Source organism: Rhipicephalus sanguineus, chromosome 10, assembly GCF_013339695.2.
Source record: "Rhipicephalus sanguineus isolate Rsan-2018 chromosome 10, BIME_Rsan_1.4, whole genome shotgun sequence".
Lineage (NCBI taxonomy): Eukaryota > Metazoa > Arthropoda > Arachnida > Ixodida > Ixodidae > Rhipicephalus > Rhipicephalus sanguineus.
In genome coordinates this window covers 2,793,912-2,810,246 of record NC_051185.1, presented here as the reverse complement: position 1 = coordinate 2,810,246, position 16,335 = coordinate 2,793,912, and the positions used below count along the sequence as shown (strand labels likewise).

General features: G+C 44.9%; 1 protein-coding gene across 2 annotated transcripts in view; it reads left to right on the top strand.

Annotated features, from left to right (window-relative positions):
* LOC119406252 (uncharacterized) overlaps positions 1-16,087 on the top strand; it is a 73,268-nt gene extending 57,181 nt beyond the window's left edge. Inside the window, exons 4-6 of one of the 2 annotated variants that reach the window (XM_037672982.2) lie at positions 1,520-1,582; positions 14,444-14,554; positions 15,782-16,087. In XM_037672982.2, the coding sequence (XP_037528910.1) occupies positions 1,520-1,582; positions 14,444-14,554; positions 15,782-16,049 (442 nt within the window). In that variant the 3' untranslated portion in view covers positions 16,050-16,087. The remainder of the gene's footprint in view (positions 1-1,519; positions 1,583-14,443; positions 14,555-15,781) is intronic. The other variant, XM_037672984.2, reaches the window with a different exon arrangement.
* Positions 16,088-16,335: the final 248 nt, after the last annotated feature.

Below are 16,335 nucleotides of genomic sequence, written 5' to 3'. Positions count from 1 at the left end.
CTCATTTTTTCCTTCCTCCTCATGCTCACTTCCCTTTTCCCACAACCTTGCTATACTATACTATGCATATGGCTATGCTATCCTCCTTTCTAAACTATACTATAGTTTAGCAAGCAATTATACTATACAAGGCGCCTTGCATAGTATAGTATAGCAAGGTGTAGCCATGCTTTACCCTCTCCTCCTCGCCATCACATCGCACCTCTTCGCACTCCTTCCCACCTCCTTGCTATATTATATTATGCATGGCTCTGCTACGCTAGGAGCTGCTTGGCAGAAACCCGCTTTCTGACCTCCTCCTTTCGCCCCTCCTCACGCTTACATCAGTTCTCTTAATTAACCCTCACTTCCCTTTCCCATTTCCTTGTGAAACTATGCTATACAAGGTTATGCATCATGCTTTACCCCCTCCTCCTCACCCTCAATTCACTTTCCCACCGCCTTGCTATACTATACTATGCAAGGTTATGCCATGCTCTACCCTCTCTCCTTTCCTTTCCCACCCCCTTGCTATGCATGGCTCTGCTATGCTAGGAGCTGCTTGGTACTTTCTGTGGCGCATATACAGCCGAGTTTTCTGAAATGATGACCGGCACAACCTTAAGCTTAGACAGCTCCGCTGTTAGAAGCCACTCTTCAGACCATGTCACTGTTTTTAGCCTAACATCCATGGGCGTGAACACAACTTGAGTGCACCTGGGAGCCGGATGGCCTAGACAACCTATTTTTTGCTCAAGAATATGCAGGTTTTTGCATTTTGCTGGCCATTGCAAAGTCCTATTCCTATGACATCATTTTTGGGTGCAGTCTAAGCGTTTTTTCTGTTTTGATTTCATAAAAGAAGGGAGGAACCTTTTATCTGGGATAGCCTGAAGCATTGCGTGTGACAGCTTCATAATATTATTTATATTGTGTGTCGCAGTTTCATTTTCGGGTCGTGACGTCCCAGTCACAATATCAACGATCTACATGTCATCTGCTTTTGCTTGCTGGTCACCATATATAAACTTCTTCATCTTTCTGAAACATATTATTACAAAGTGTCTTTTAAAATTTTATGTAGTCATTTTTTTATGAAGCCAGAGCACTTGACAGCTATTCTCGTGCCAACTCTTCTCTCACTAGAGCTCTACTGGAGTGCCTGCAAGCAACCCGAGAGAATTGCAATGCTCTTCGACCAGAGCATTTTCAAAAGCGGACAAGCTATGCATCTGTTAGGACAAACTGGTTTTCACACGTTGTCTTTTCTGCTACGTTAGAAACAAGTAATAGCAGTACGAATAAACTGGACATCAAGGCGCACAAATAATATGCATCTTTGTCTCCTATTTTCCTGGGCCGCAATTACTTGGCGTTCAAGACACGAGGTAGAACATTCTCTGGTTTGACAAGGCCTGAAAGAGGTCCATTTGTGGCAACAGACTATTCAGGTTCATTTCTGCTGGAGGAAAAATGGCATTTACCAGGCATGGCTGTGCTGTGTGTGACCTGTGACGTTTTCCCCATTTTTCCATGAAAGGACATTGGTGTCGGTGAAGCAAGAGCCTCTGGATGGAATGGGTGACGAACACGCAGGAGCCAGGTCAGTTCACAGCTCTGTACCCACTGGTCCCACGTGTCTATACACCGGTTGCTTGACAGGAGGTCTTATGGGGCAGTCATGACAAGTGCTGCAATTTGGGCCTCACCATCAGTAGACTCACTATGTGCTTGAGCATCAACAAAACTGGAAAGGCAGGCTAGCCATATTTAGGAACACATACGGAGCTCTATGCTTTTGGTCTATATTCTTTGCACTCAGAAATGGACACATTATGAAATGCAGCGATTTTTAAAGGCGAGTCTGCATGCACTCTTCGACACTGACGACATTAAGACAGTCACTCGTAAGAAATACTTTTAGTGTACATTGACAGAATGTTACCAAAGGCTTAAAGGGACACTAAAGTGAAACAATGAATTACTTTAGACTGAAAAATTCTACTCTGAAAACTCTAGTCATTAATTTCACCACCATAGCTTTATTAATACATGAGAAAATCAATGTCAAAAGTTTCACTTTTAAATTTCCCGACGATGGTGACGTCACGGATTTCAAAATGTTTTCTTCTGTATATTGGCCACATTGCCTCAACGAAATTTATGTTGCTGGCTCCCCCAGAAGACTTCCTTTTTACCGACTGGGAACCACAGAGGCCCTAGTAAACACCGTCAAAACCTGTGCAGGAATTTCAAAGGTGCCATCCGCATTTTCTTTTTGCGTGTTTTCTCGCTTACCAACTGTATTTTCGCAGCAAGCGTGGTGTTGTGATATTGTGAAAGAGTAATTTACTAATACGAGATATATTGTTTTTCTCTTTAGTGTCCCTTTAATGACAACGATCCTGGTGAATAATTGGAGGCCTCGCACATTGCCATCCTAGAAAAAAAAATTCAAACGTGGCAAGACAACATTTTGCTGAATAAACATTTCCCAGAACTGGTACTAATGTGGATTGCTAGAAAGAGTAGGTGAAATTGTACACTAGCACATAAATTTATACACCATTAGACAACGTCAGTAAGGTACAGTTAGGACTGGCAGAAAGCCCCTACCGACCATCAGCAGAGTAGGCACATATATTTAACATCTATTTCCCATCTCTTTCGATCAGTACCTCTGCCTTGTTTGCACTGCCTGGCGAGTTGTGCAGGCACAGTGTGAGGTGAAGGAAAAAGAGTTGACACAAATGTTTGGTGCTGAGGCATTATATATTTGGTCACAACTGCAGACTACAGAAACATGCTAAGCATAGCGGTCGTGACTCATGACGTGGATGAAAGCATTGGCAAAAAACGCCAGGCCTGCGCTGAAACCGCAGCATAGTCACAGCGAAAGCTGGAAGAGCGGCGTTTCTAGAGTCCATTGTAAGCTCTGCTGGGGCTACTAATACAAGTACACTAGCACGGTACCCACTACGCCATTAATCACAATTTTTGTGAAGTTGGGAAGCACCTAGTAAGCCATTTTCTTCATTCTGCGCAGAACAGTGGTACCTGCTAAACACCTGTAAGGCATTATGTGCACTTTGTTGAGGCTGTGGCTAATGACGATGAAGAATTATGGCAGAGCCCTTTGTAATGGGTTGGAAGCATTCAACAACCCACTCGTTGCGCAATTCGCATTGTGTGACGCCTGATTACAGAATTCGCTTTGTGTCACACTTGGTTGTTATTTTACTCTTCTACCACGCTACATTACATATGTTAATGTAGTTTCTTCCTGACATGAAGCCTGTATAGGGTCTTTCTGCAAAGCAGTTTCAAGCACCGGCATGGCTCTGAGGTAGAATACTGGGCTTCCACGCAGAGGACCCAGGTTCGAACCTCGTTTCACCCTAGAAATTTTTTCTTATTTTGTTTTTGTTTTCTTATTTCGAGCGATACTGGTTACGGACACCGGCGGCGACGGCGGACAACTACGGCGCCAAAAACGGCCGCTGAGATGATCCCATAACAGCTTTCGCTGTAAAAAGAGAACACAAATGTTTTCAGATTACTGCCTCTTTGAAGCAGAGAAAAGGAGGCACACTCAGCTGTCCTCTCCTCATGGCACATACCCATCGGCCGTGTAGTTCTTCCTATACATAACTTGCAACTACGTCACACCGCGGAACTCTGGGATACGGTTTCGCGCCATGCGCCGCCATTACCGAGCACATGGCAGCAGACGACACCGACTCAAGCTGTGCGGCTCTCGCATTTCCCGTCAACGCTACACATCGCAACCGCGATTTGTGCGATATTTGGCTGCTGCACGAGAAGTGTAAATCAATATTACAAAAAAAAAAAAGAGCAGACGCGGGGACGTACTGTTTGCCAAACGTGATCACAAGGCCGTGCAACCGCACGAAAGAGCTGTCCGAGAAGCGGAGCACATGGCTTATGCGCACGTAAATAGGAAGGAGCTCAGCCGTTGCACGACGTTTCTGTGTGCGGGTGTCACTTCATAACACACAAGTTATGCTTCCGAATCTCCTCACGTCTTTGCCGAGTGTATCGCCACGGAGTTATGCGCGCGCGAGGTCAATTTTTGTCGAAACATGAAGCACCGAATTGAACACAGCGATCGCGGCTTGGTTTTCGAGAGTCCCTCTTAGCTCTTCGGTGAAACGATCCCCGGGTGGGCGCCAAAGATGTTATTGGGCCATGGTTTTATGCAGCAATCAGCGACGAAATGTGCAGCTTGAGCGCCGCAAAATGCAGGCGGCGAAGAGCGCTGCTCTAGGTGACTCGTGCGAAGTTGTTTCAACCATTACGTGCGACACCACTGACGACACTGCAGGCTGCATAATGTCCTGAATGATTCTCGTTCGTCATAAGCACAAGGCAAACGATCAAAACACGCGCACTACGCCGAACGATCCGCGCACGAACGTAAACACAGCGCGGTCACTGAGACATATGTGCTCGGTGATGGCGGACGGAAGACAGGAACTGACGTCACTTGCAAGTTATGTATATTTTCTGCATGGTGTGACTCCTTGGTTTGTTTTTAATTATTGAATTGAAGTGCCAGTTATGAGTAATGAAAAATTTAATGCCCATGGAATTTAGCAAGAGATTTTTTTAGTAGCAATGATATATTCCCGAACAGCAAGGAAAACATCCCTGTGGTTGTACCCCAGGGTAGTGGTCCCAAAAGAAAGAAGAATGGGTTAATTCTGATAATTCCAGGCTTTCGAAGAGGTGGTGCTAGTATTCTTTCCCTGAACGTGTTGAACCGGAATTAGATAAATCTCTGTGCCAAGAGAATAGAAGGTGCTTGCACTCCGGAGAAGCTGTCAATGCCGAGTTTTATGCTTTTTCTGATTGTAAGTGTGCGGAAACGTGCCGTCGTGATGTGAGCTGTTGGCGGGAAAACCGGAATTATCGGTGCGGTCAGCGACACCTTTGCAAGACTATCCGCCATTTCATTGTAAAACAAGCCCTTGTGGCGAGGTACCCAGATTAAGGGAATACATTCAAGGCGCGCGGGGATCAGTATTTTAAAGAGCTTTGTTATAGGTGTGTCGCCGGATGTGGAAAGCGAAGAGCACACAAAAATGAATTGGTCATTACTGTCGCTACTTGAATTGAAGTACTTGCGTAAAGCCAGAATTATTGTCATAAGTTCAGCAAGGAAGACGGGAATAAAATCAGGCAACCACAATGAAAAAGACCAGTCAAGTTCAGGGCAAAATATTCCAATACCAGATCTTTCCCCAGACTGCGATGCATCCTTTGCAATAAAAACATTCGTTGGCAGAGTTTGATGCTCTTGCAACAACCCATTTAAAATGGCGGAAGGTAACAGTTTCCTGTGGTTTGGAAAAATATCATGATACACAAAACCGGGAGAGTTATGTTGTGTAGTCAGGAAGCAAATCACACATTTGTACATTTAGTGAATCAGGTAACGACTGAACAAAAAAAAAGTCACAGTTTCGCCGCATGGGCGAAGCAATGAATACGATAGCAAGAAAAGCGGCACGTGATGGATGCGCTGCAACTACCGCGCGTCCATCACTACCCGGCATCTACTAGACAGTTTTAATTTCACGTACGTAGGGACTTCACGTACGCAAACGTGAAAAGTACACGTGCGTTACGTGCACGACATCTGAAACGCTTTTAGCTACACGTACGCGACGCGCGGTGAGAGCTACCACGTAGCTCCATCTGCTGGGAATCATGAACACTGCGGTAGCTTGTTCGAGCGCCCGCGCGAGCAGACAGCGGAAGGGCAAGGTAGAGTTACTGTATATGCTAGCATATACAATAACTCTAACCCTTTCAGACCTGAATTTTTTTTATTGGGTAGATTTTTTTTCTTGATGATATTGCTTTTTTATCACCTCAAGAGCACGAAAATAATCTTTTCTGAGCATCCCATCAGTGTATGAGAAAAATAGCGCCATGTCCTATATATAGGACACCAGGGCTTAGTGGGTGTGAAGGGAAATATGGTGAATTTCGATATTGCTATTTATTTTACTCTATTTACACCTGAAATTGTTGTGAAGCTAGCATGCCAGCAACCATATATTAGTTACTGCGTCTCAAAGGTCCAAAAGCAAGTTTTTGCAGTCGTGACACAGTGCTCTTCAATGCGCTTGAATGGCCATTATCTAATTATTGGACGCCTTGAAAGATCTAATGTCATAATAAGTTGCCAAATCCTCCTTCGGCGCGCCGCAATTATTGTCGCCCGTGCCTGCATGAGTAAGCTGATGGAACTGCACTTCATCCTCGTTATCTTCAAGCCCTTTCATGCACCATTCTTACACTGCAGCAAACGTATTCAGATCAATTATGCACAATCTCGCTGTTGGGACCCCCTTGAAAATGAGCAAGAAATGCAGGCTGATTTCCCAAGGAGAATAGCAAGAAATTGGAAGCAGACACAAGCGCTACGGCTCCGGGTCATCATGCAATGCATTCAAAGATCTCACAACCACTAAGCCCTGGTCTCCTATATTTAGGACATGAAGATTTTTCATTGCAGCGGCCTAAGCGGAAATGTTAGGGAAGGCCCCGTTTGTAAATAGGCCGTTAAGCACGTTAGAAACAACAGAGAAAAATGCGATAGCTACAGAGAAAATAGTTATTCAGTAAAATGTCATCAAAAAATTTGGTTGCGCCGTTTGTCGTCTTTTTCACCTTCCGCCGTCTTGTTTTCAACATTGCGGACTACTACTCGGCCAATCCCCTGCATTGGGTATGAGCCATGCACAGAGGACAACAACAACAACAACTACTACTACCTATGGTAGCACAGGTGTACTGAGGATACCACAGTCACACTTTTGAATTTTTTAGTAACTTATGTCACAATTTATGGCAATCTTTCTTCGTGTCCTTTTTATAGGACGCCAGGGCCGAAAGGGCTAGGGCAAGGTTCTCCCTGCGCAAATATTAGAAGCGAGTGAGCTGGCCGACGCCTTTAAGTGCGCCCGTCGCGCTCCTAGCGCCATCTCGCTGGTAATGAAGGAACGCTTATAAGCGTATGCCGTCTCGGAGGACTGCAAACGGTCAAGGGTGTGTATATAACGCTCGCCGTTAGCTACCTGAGGGATCTGCGCTTTGTGGAGTAGTGCTTAGCGCACCGCGCTGCGTACTGAGAGGTCGTTGGTTCGATTCCGCGCTTCGGAAGCATTTTTCTGATTTATTTTTCTTTGGGATATTGATGTATATGTACATACTTATACATATACGCAGCATGACGGCGGCGACGGCGACGGCAAAAACCAGCCGAGACTGTCCATATAATTGATATCGTAATAATAATTTGTGGTTTATGCAATTTGGGCCAGGGCGCGGAAAAAAATAAGTCAGTATCCGAGATAAAAATTATCTGATCGCGGATAGAGGGTGATTCATATAATCTTAAGAAAGTTTGCACCGTTAGAAGATTAAATCGACATAAAAGGGGTGACGTGCGTGCTTCTAGGTATAACAATGCATTTGCAGCATATTTAGGAAGCAATGGCGTAGCCAGGAATTTTTTTCGGGGGGGGGGGGTTCAACCATACTTTATGTATGTTCGTGCGTGCGTTTGTATGTGTGCGTGTATATATACACAAGCAAAACTGAAAAATTTCGGGGGGTTTGGACACCCCCAACCCCCACCCCTTGGCTACGCCCCTGTTAGGAAGGCATAAGCACAGCCGTAAGCTTCTCTCTTAAGTAGAACCAGCGGCCGATGCTTGTACGCTGGCGCACCAGAAAATAGAACACAACCAAATTCTAACACCGGCCGGACATACATTTTATATATCATCAAAGGTGCCTCCCTTCTCATCCCGGATCTACGGCATGCTCACCCTGCGCAAAACACCCATAGCGCGTACTCCTTTTGTCGCGACGTATTCATGAGGACCCCATTTGGGATGTTCATTATAAATAACTCCAAGGTACTTTAATGATTCGACTGTCGGGATATGTTGGAGCTTATAATTAATAGATATGTGCACAGGGTCTTGAACAGTAAAAACGATAATAGCATACTTCTTAGTATTCAGGATCAACTGTAAACCATCTACCCAAATTTCGAGTTTCTTTAAGTATGCTTGCAGTGTATTGTAAATACAATGAATGTCATTGACCATAGCAAAGAAAACAATGTCTATTGCATAAACATAAGTTTTCACATCTGGCTGAAGGGGGATAGCACTCATCGAGATGTTAAACAGAACTCGGGATAGTACTGACCCCTGAGGTACACCCCGAGTTTGTTTGTGTTTAGAAGAAGAGAAGCCGTCTTGAAAACAGTAAAACTCTCTTCCACTTAAAAATTCCGTCACCCATGCTACTATATAAGCAGGAAACCCGTGACTCCACAACTGATTAATTAAAATGAGATACACTATTGTATGCTTTACATATGTCTAATGTAACTAAAGCCGCATACTGTTTTTTGTTCCGGGCAATGTGAATACGGCTTTCTAGGTCCACGTGCGCGTGCCATATTGAATAGCCAGATCTAAAACCTATTTGACAAGAACCCAACAATTGTTTATTGTTAATAAATTTCATTATATGGCTATGGAGGACCCTTTCAATAAGTTTTACTACATTAGATGTTAATGCTATTGGTCTTATGCTATCGAGATTATAACCTGCCCCTTGCTTCTTAAGCAATAGTATAATTTTCGCAATCTTCCATGGATAAGGTATCTATGCTTTTCTAAGGGAATAGTTTACCAAACCTAAAAGATCATCCGGGTATCCTTGGTACAGTATCTTTAGCATTGTGTTTGTTATTCCATCAGGACCTGGTGCAGCATTTGGCAATCTTTCCATGGCTTGATCTAATTCGGAAGTCGATACTTCGGAGTATTCTGAGAATACTGGTGAAGAAACAGAATTTGAAAGCTGCGTTGCGAACCTGTTTTCTAATCCTAGAGGCAATTGATCTAATGATTCCTGTAGTTCTTGTGAGGTGTAAACTATCGAGTCTACATTTCCTGGCATTGGTATCCTCTTTCTGCACCGAAGGAAATTGAATAGTTGGCAGAACCCATATTGAACTTTGTTTTTTTCCTCCAAGCATGGCTCATACCCAATGCGCAGGAGATTGGCCGAGTAAGGGCTTAATTTTTCCAATATTTTCTTTAGTGTGCCATTCGAAGCTATAATTAACTAACATATAGTGAATTGATTCACCAATTGCTTGGGAATGTTCATAGAGAAGTCATTCAGTTGTGGTGAGACAGAACACGCGAGATACATCCAGCAAGTCCTGCTCCCCTCTTCCTTATTTTCAAAACGCAACACAGCTTCATTCGCGGTTTCATCGGCGGGAAATTAATGCATTCATGAGCACCGGGAAAATTTATCCTAGCGACGAAGGAAGTTCCTCCCTTTTCTTCGTCCGCCGAGTGGTTGTTGCTGCGAGAGTTGTCATGGACACAGCTAAAGAGCTCGGAACTGACATTTTTGCCTTCCGCATACTTCAAACTTCGTATCGAGCAGCACCTGAGACGCCGGGGCTGTAGCAATCCACAGAATATTCTGCGAGTGACCACTAGCCGAAAACTAATTGATGCTCACAAGAAGGCTTACCGTAGCTTTTTCAAACGTGTGGGACACACTCCAGCTGAGCGCCGTGAAGGCCAAGTTAACGCGTACAACTTTCGGATACCCTGCACTTTCGGCGGGAAAAAGTCATGGAGGGGAGGAGAGAGCGTCACGTGACAATCTCGAAGCCTATTAAAAAGAGAAAAAAAAAAGAAATGAAAATGTCAGTAGCGATTGCGGGGCTGTTGCTGATCAGCAAAGGTTTTTCCTTTCGCCTTCAGTTGTGCAGCGTGACCCTGTCTGCGCCTGCACGGAAATGGGATAATTTATGCAAGTACGGCTAACAAGTGCAGAAACTTATTTTGAAAATACGTTGTGCACGTTCACGCATGCGATCTCATTGCGGGCAGAATCAGCTGACAAACATTTTCAAATGTGTGAATGCCACAAAAATAAGTCTCGCTCGCTTTATCGTAAATACCCGCGACTGCGGCGGCGATGTTGCAGCCATGCGGCAAAATATGGGCCAGCATTTGACAGCGTGGCTTCAACAGAAGAGTGCAATGTTTCCTCACCAGCGCCTGTAAACGTGTGCAACATTGCTGCATTGTAGCAGGTTAGGCAACATTTCACAACATTGCTCTGATGTTGCAAAACATTCGATAACATTGTGGCAACGTGATTCTTTAGAAATTCAAAAGTGTGGAGAGCTGGGCTTGTTGGTTGTACATGATTAGAAAAAACGGCGAGAAAACCACAGGACACACAAAAAGGGAACGCACACAGCTGTGTGCGTTCCCTTCCTGTGTGTCCTGTGGTTTTCGCGCTGTTTTTTTCTAATCGTGATTCTTTAGAGTTCGGGCTCTCGGCGGTGTCGCCAAACAAGGGCGATCTTTCCCGAACGGTCGCGATTCGCTTGAAAGTGGGAGCTTTGTGCTGCTTGCTGAGTGGACGTTAACAAAAACACCAAATCGGGCGAACTATGCTGCGTAGAAAGTTGGTGCGCGACAGGATGCGGAGAATAACAGAGAGCTGAGCTAGTTGGTACGTATTCATTCTAAAAAGAGACAGGGCGTGCAAACACGGACACAAGAAAGAGATCAGGACACCACAAACGCAGGATGCGGCTTTCAAGCACGAATCGGCCTCTCCGAAGGTCTGCCTCTGCACGCGATTTGGAAGACGCATTCGCAAAAACCGCATATGACCATTGGCACCAGCACAAGTTTTGCCTCGGTCTTTTTCTGCGGAGTTTTATTGAAATCGCGGATAAACACGCTTCGTTATACGTATTGAGGTCAAGATGCATGCTGTTCTAGGGACATCAAATTGTAAAATGTGAATCTTCGTTATGCTAGGGAACGGGCGTAGCCAGAAATTTTTTTCGGGGGAGGGGGGGGGGGGGTTCAGCCATACTTTGTGTATGTTCGTGCGGGCGTTTGTATGTGTGCGTGCATATATACGCAAGCAAAACTGAAAATTTTCGGGGGGGGGGATTTGAACCTCCAACGCCCCCTCCCCCCCCATTGGCTACGCCCCTGCTAGAAAACTTGCATCAAAGCTGGCTAGTGCATTTCTTGTGTGTTCAAAAACCTCTAGCGCACATAATATGTGCCACAGAAGTTGGGCAAACCTTACTACTCACCACTGGTCCACTAAAAGAGAAGGGCATCAAACACCAATTATATCGTGCACGAAACGCCAAGTGCATGCGACAAGCCTGACGACACGATGCATGTCATGGCAAAAAGACTCGAGCTGCTCAAATGGAAAGATAAGGAGCATTCAAAGGGGACTTTCCGGATTTTGGATTTAGTTGCAGGGTGTGTGATGTTAGGATTGGGGGTTTCGCGACGATGAGAGCCGGGAGGCTGGCGAGCCGATGATGCCGGAAATGTCGGACTATCGCTGTGGGCAGATCAAAGAGGCAAAACGTTTACCAAAACTTAACAACGTTTATAGCAGGAATAGCAGGTAATAGCAGGTAATAGCAGGTTATAGCAGGTTATCGCAGTTTATAGCAGGACAGAGCCTGCCAGCACGACCAAGTCGGCTGGGGCGTCTCTCTAACAACGGACCAGGCCGGTCTTAAATAGGGGACCAGTCCATTGTTGACAGGGTGGCTCTTTGGTCCCAGGTGTTGACGTTCTTCCAATCTCTTGACCCGTCCGCCGGCCGCAGGTGTTGACGTTCTTCTAGCCTCCTGACCATCCGCCGGCCGCAGGTGTTGACGTTCTTCTAGTCCCCTGACCATCCGCCGGCCGCAGGTGTTGTCTCCCCGTTCGGTCAGGTGCTCTGGCTCCCCGTTCGGTCAGGTGCTCTGGCACAACAGTGATCAGCTAAGCTTATAAATAGAAGTGTGCGAATATTCGAGTTTTGAATTTAATACCTAAAGGAATAATTCGATTTGACTTTCGAATAGCTAGTATTCGAAGTTTCAAATTATTCGACACGACAAATAACTAAAACACGACAAAGGCCAACGGTGCTACTTGTTTAGGGCGGGGTGGCTAAAACTAACGTTAATGTTGTTATAGTAGGTTTGTTGTGAAAACTTTCACCGATATCCTGGTTCAAAAGCGAGCGCATGTAAAGGAGATGATGCCATTCCTGCACATAAAAAGAAACGCATGAGAAAACTGTCAAGCCTATCACAACTTCGCTGCAAGCACCGTAAAACATCCCGACTTAGGCCCGCGAAACCCTCGGTCATTGACTCCACATGTGAAAATTTGTTCACGCTATGCAGTTGCCATTGCCGTACCACACCACTTGTTCAGAAACTCTCATTGTTTCGGCGTGCACTTAAAACCCTGCTGTGAATGCGACCTGAAGATTTTTGGGCTCTGAGCACTCAAGATGATGAAGCACAACATTATCGTTGTCAGATGAGCCGTATTGCGCAACCATTGGGGAAAAAAAAACCTAGCTACTGTACCCCCTCTGTTAGCTGTTAGGAGGTTAGGAGTGCTGCTGTTGACTGGAATGGCGGCTCTTCTGTAATCATGCCCGCGCCCCCATAAAAGCCTAAAAAAGAAAAAAAAACCCTGAACAAGTGCATAATAAAACTGTCACTATGCCGTAGAGTCCCCGATTTTTCCTTTGTCTTGCCGTAACTGGTCGGAGACATTTCGTGTAAATAAGTTAGATAAATAAGGGTAGCCCAGTGAGCGCATGTTTTCAACTGCAGGAAACACCGTAACATCACTGTGAGAGAGCATGAAGCCAGGTCATGTGGAACAGCTTGTGTTTCTGCGGGACAATTTTTTGCGTGACAGTTGTGTGACAGTTTTTCGGTAGCAAATAAAACGGCAGGAAGTGGAAGATGGAAGCTGCGATGAAAAAATCCGTAAACAGGGGGTGGGTGCTCGAGCACCCACCCCCTATTTACGGACTTTTTCGGTAGCAGTTACTCACTATGTTATGTGCTCGAGGACACGAACATATTTCATTTCTTTTTTCCTTTCCTTCAATATTCAATAACATCATTTGTATTCGATACTCGATATTTTTAGCCACTATTCGGGACTATTTGATTCGAATTCGATGCGAGACGAAATTTCACTATTTGCACACCCCTCGTTATAAACGCTGGTCATCCACTTTCACGGAGTGGAATGGCTCCTCAAATTTTTAGTGAAGTTCGTTATATCAAGGTTTAAGTGCATTTCAGATATGCAGGACTTCATTGAGATAGTCCAGGAAATCTGGTCAGAAGACAGTGACTTTCTCTTGTCTTTTGACGGGTGCTCTTTACGTACCACTGTATAAAAGTGCGTATTATTCATGTAAAAGAAGCTTTAAGATGCTTAGAAGACGTTCATACGATGAAATTTAAGAGCCAGCTGACTTTTCCATTTCATCTTACAAATGTCTTCTAGGCAATGATGAGAAAGAAACAGACCACTTTTGACAAGTTTCTGCTGGCTTCTTTTACATGAATAATATGTATTTTTGTACAACAGCACCTGATGGACGCATGGAGTGGCGATGGGTACATCCAGCAACCTAACAATGACTTCTTTTGGGTCTCTACGATAAAGGAAAGGTTACTTCTAGACAAGGGCGTAGCAAGGAGGGGGGAGGTTGGGGGGGGAGTTGAAGCCCCCCGAAATTTTTCGATTTTGCATGTGCATATATACACGCACACATACAAACGCACACACGAACATACAAAAAGGATGGTTGAACCCCCCCCCCCCCCCCGAAAAAAATTTCTGGCTACGCTTCTTCTAGATATGGCAACAGTTCTGGACACAATAAGAGTATGTTAGTGTAAGGTGCACTATGTTTCTTCTAGCTAGGAAGAACTTATCTGTGTTAATAACTGACATGCAGGTGCAGAGTTGCGTTATACCCATGTAATGTCGAAACTATATGAACAGCCATCCAGCAAATTAACATTTCTGCCAGAGTGCGTTATGCTGTAAGACATAGTGATCGTGATTACCTTCTCTCAAACAGATCGAGCAAACATACCTCACCATGTTTTCTGTGTACTTACTGCAAGCGGCGCACACAGGGTCATGTCCCCGGCCTCACTTTGCACTGAAGCATCGACACGACCGATTAGGTATCATCGATGTAAACAGTACAGAAATCTTCGCTTATACCGATACCACAGTGCATGGAATACACACAATTTTGTCTTCCAGCATGGTCCTTAGAACTATCGCCTTTATTTGATGGCTGCGATCATAAACTTAATGTAACTGGTTTGTCGGACACAAAGGTAATCAATTATCATGCTTGCAATGACCCTCTGTCAGTAGGTAAAATTTGTAGTTAGTTAATGCTTGTCTGCTGTCCATTTTGGAGCTTTGACTGAAAGCGACCACTCACTTTTGTGTGTTTAAAAAGACACTTTGCTTTGCGAAGAATTTGTGATGAGGCACATTTGCAGCCTGGCCTCTGGTGGCGAGGACGATCCAGACGTGGACACCGATCATGAAGACTTGGAGACGCTGGCATCACTACAGAGCAGCATAACGATGGCCAGGGCACTTTTCCACAAGTGGGTTGCAGTTCCTCGACAGGGTCCAGTGTTTTTGGGCTGTATTGTCTATGTCTTTCCACGAGGATGCACTGAGAGCCTGATTTTCCCTGGTGCTGCCGTACTCCCTACGTTCCCTGCCATCTTTCGCAAAGAAATAACGAGGTCTTGCTCACTTCATGTGGAACCAGTAAGGCCATCACAGCTGTGGGCATTGAGGAGGTGTCTCCCTTGACGCCTCACCGCTAAAGTCCCTCTATCTTACTATCTTAAATATAGGGACCTTACTCACCGCCAGCTAGCGTGTATTGTATGGGGCTGCAAAATGAAGCAGCCCTTGGGTGCCATACACAGTCACTCGTCGGAGCTCCCGATCTTGCTGGTAATGTGGGGCAGATGCAAAGGCTTGCGGGACCTAGATTCGTCTTAACAATGTGCCTAGTAGTCACATTATGGCAAAGGGTTAGGGACAAGCCAAGAGATAGTCTGTTGGAGCTAGAGATATTGTTTTAACCCTGGGTCATCTTAATTAAATTCACTGGAATTATGGTGTATTCAAACAAACAGAACTACTTTGCTGGGACTTGCCATACAGCTTGATCTACTCGTCAATTCGAAAAAAAAAAAGATATGGAATTATCAAGATTAATGTTATATTTTGCTCTTTTCCCTGAACAATGCCACTAGAAATTTCTTTGTGCTTGTTTCATGGTATAAAATTATGTATAATAAATTATACTCTTTGCATCATGTTATACAATGTTATGTGTTTATTATTTGTGCCAACGATTTATTTTTTATATGGAGCTTTGAGTGCAGGAAAGACAAGCAAAGAAAAGTGCCACACAACACGAGCACTCTTGTTGTGTGATACTTTCCTCCTCAGCTGCATTTCCCGTGCTTTAGGTTCTTTACAAAAATAAGTTGTTAGAACAAAATAATGATAATATCCTTGTATGACACGTTGCTAAGAGTATAATTTATTATTTCTTACATAAGACAAGCACAAAGAACATGATGTGGACAACAGGAGGCGAGATGTGTGCTAGGACTACTAGTGCAATCAGGATGAACGCTGCAGTCGGACTTGCCCCCCCCCCCCCCCCCCCCCCAATGGAGAATCCTCCCTGTGTTCAAACCCACGACCTCAGCAGCACAACACCAGCAAAGGCAGAATTAAAAGCTGTGTGGCATTATGCATAGCCTCTCTTGACAGACATGACTGACAGTGGCGCAACTGGACTGCAGGCGGTGCAAGGACTTCAAGGATGCTGTTGAGTCATTCGAGCAACATCCAGCTTCCACTGACCATCCAAGTGAAGCCAGTAACACCTTTCGGCGTGATGCACGCACACAGACGGCAGCACCACTGCCTGTGACAGCCGAAGATGGGCTTGAACACTTTGGCCTCTTTGTGGCCCAGAGACTGCGCATGGTGGATACAGCGGTGCAAGCACGTCTCATGTCATCCATTCTAAAGCTAGTTGTCGAAGTGCCATGTGGCCTTACAGAATGATTTCGAAACAATGCTCCGAGTGTTGCTGTTCCAAATGCATCACCTACTTCGAAACAAAAAAGTGTGCATGGACCCAGTGTGTTTGTCACATGTAGCGCTACTGTGATGAAAAAAAATTCCGGCACATCCCACACATCGTGGGAATCGATTTCATGTGAAGCAGTCAGCGAGTCGTAGGAAGCATGTCTTATTTCTTGTTTTGAGCCAAGCATTATGAGCTGGATCGATGGTCCTTGTGTAATTGAGTGGTTGTACGTATATCGGGGGCTTGTCAGGCATGTCGACT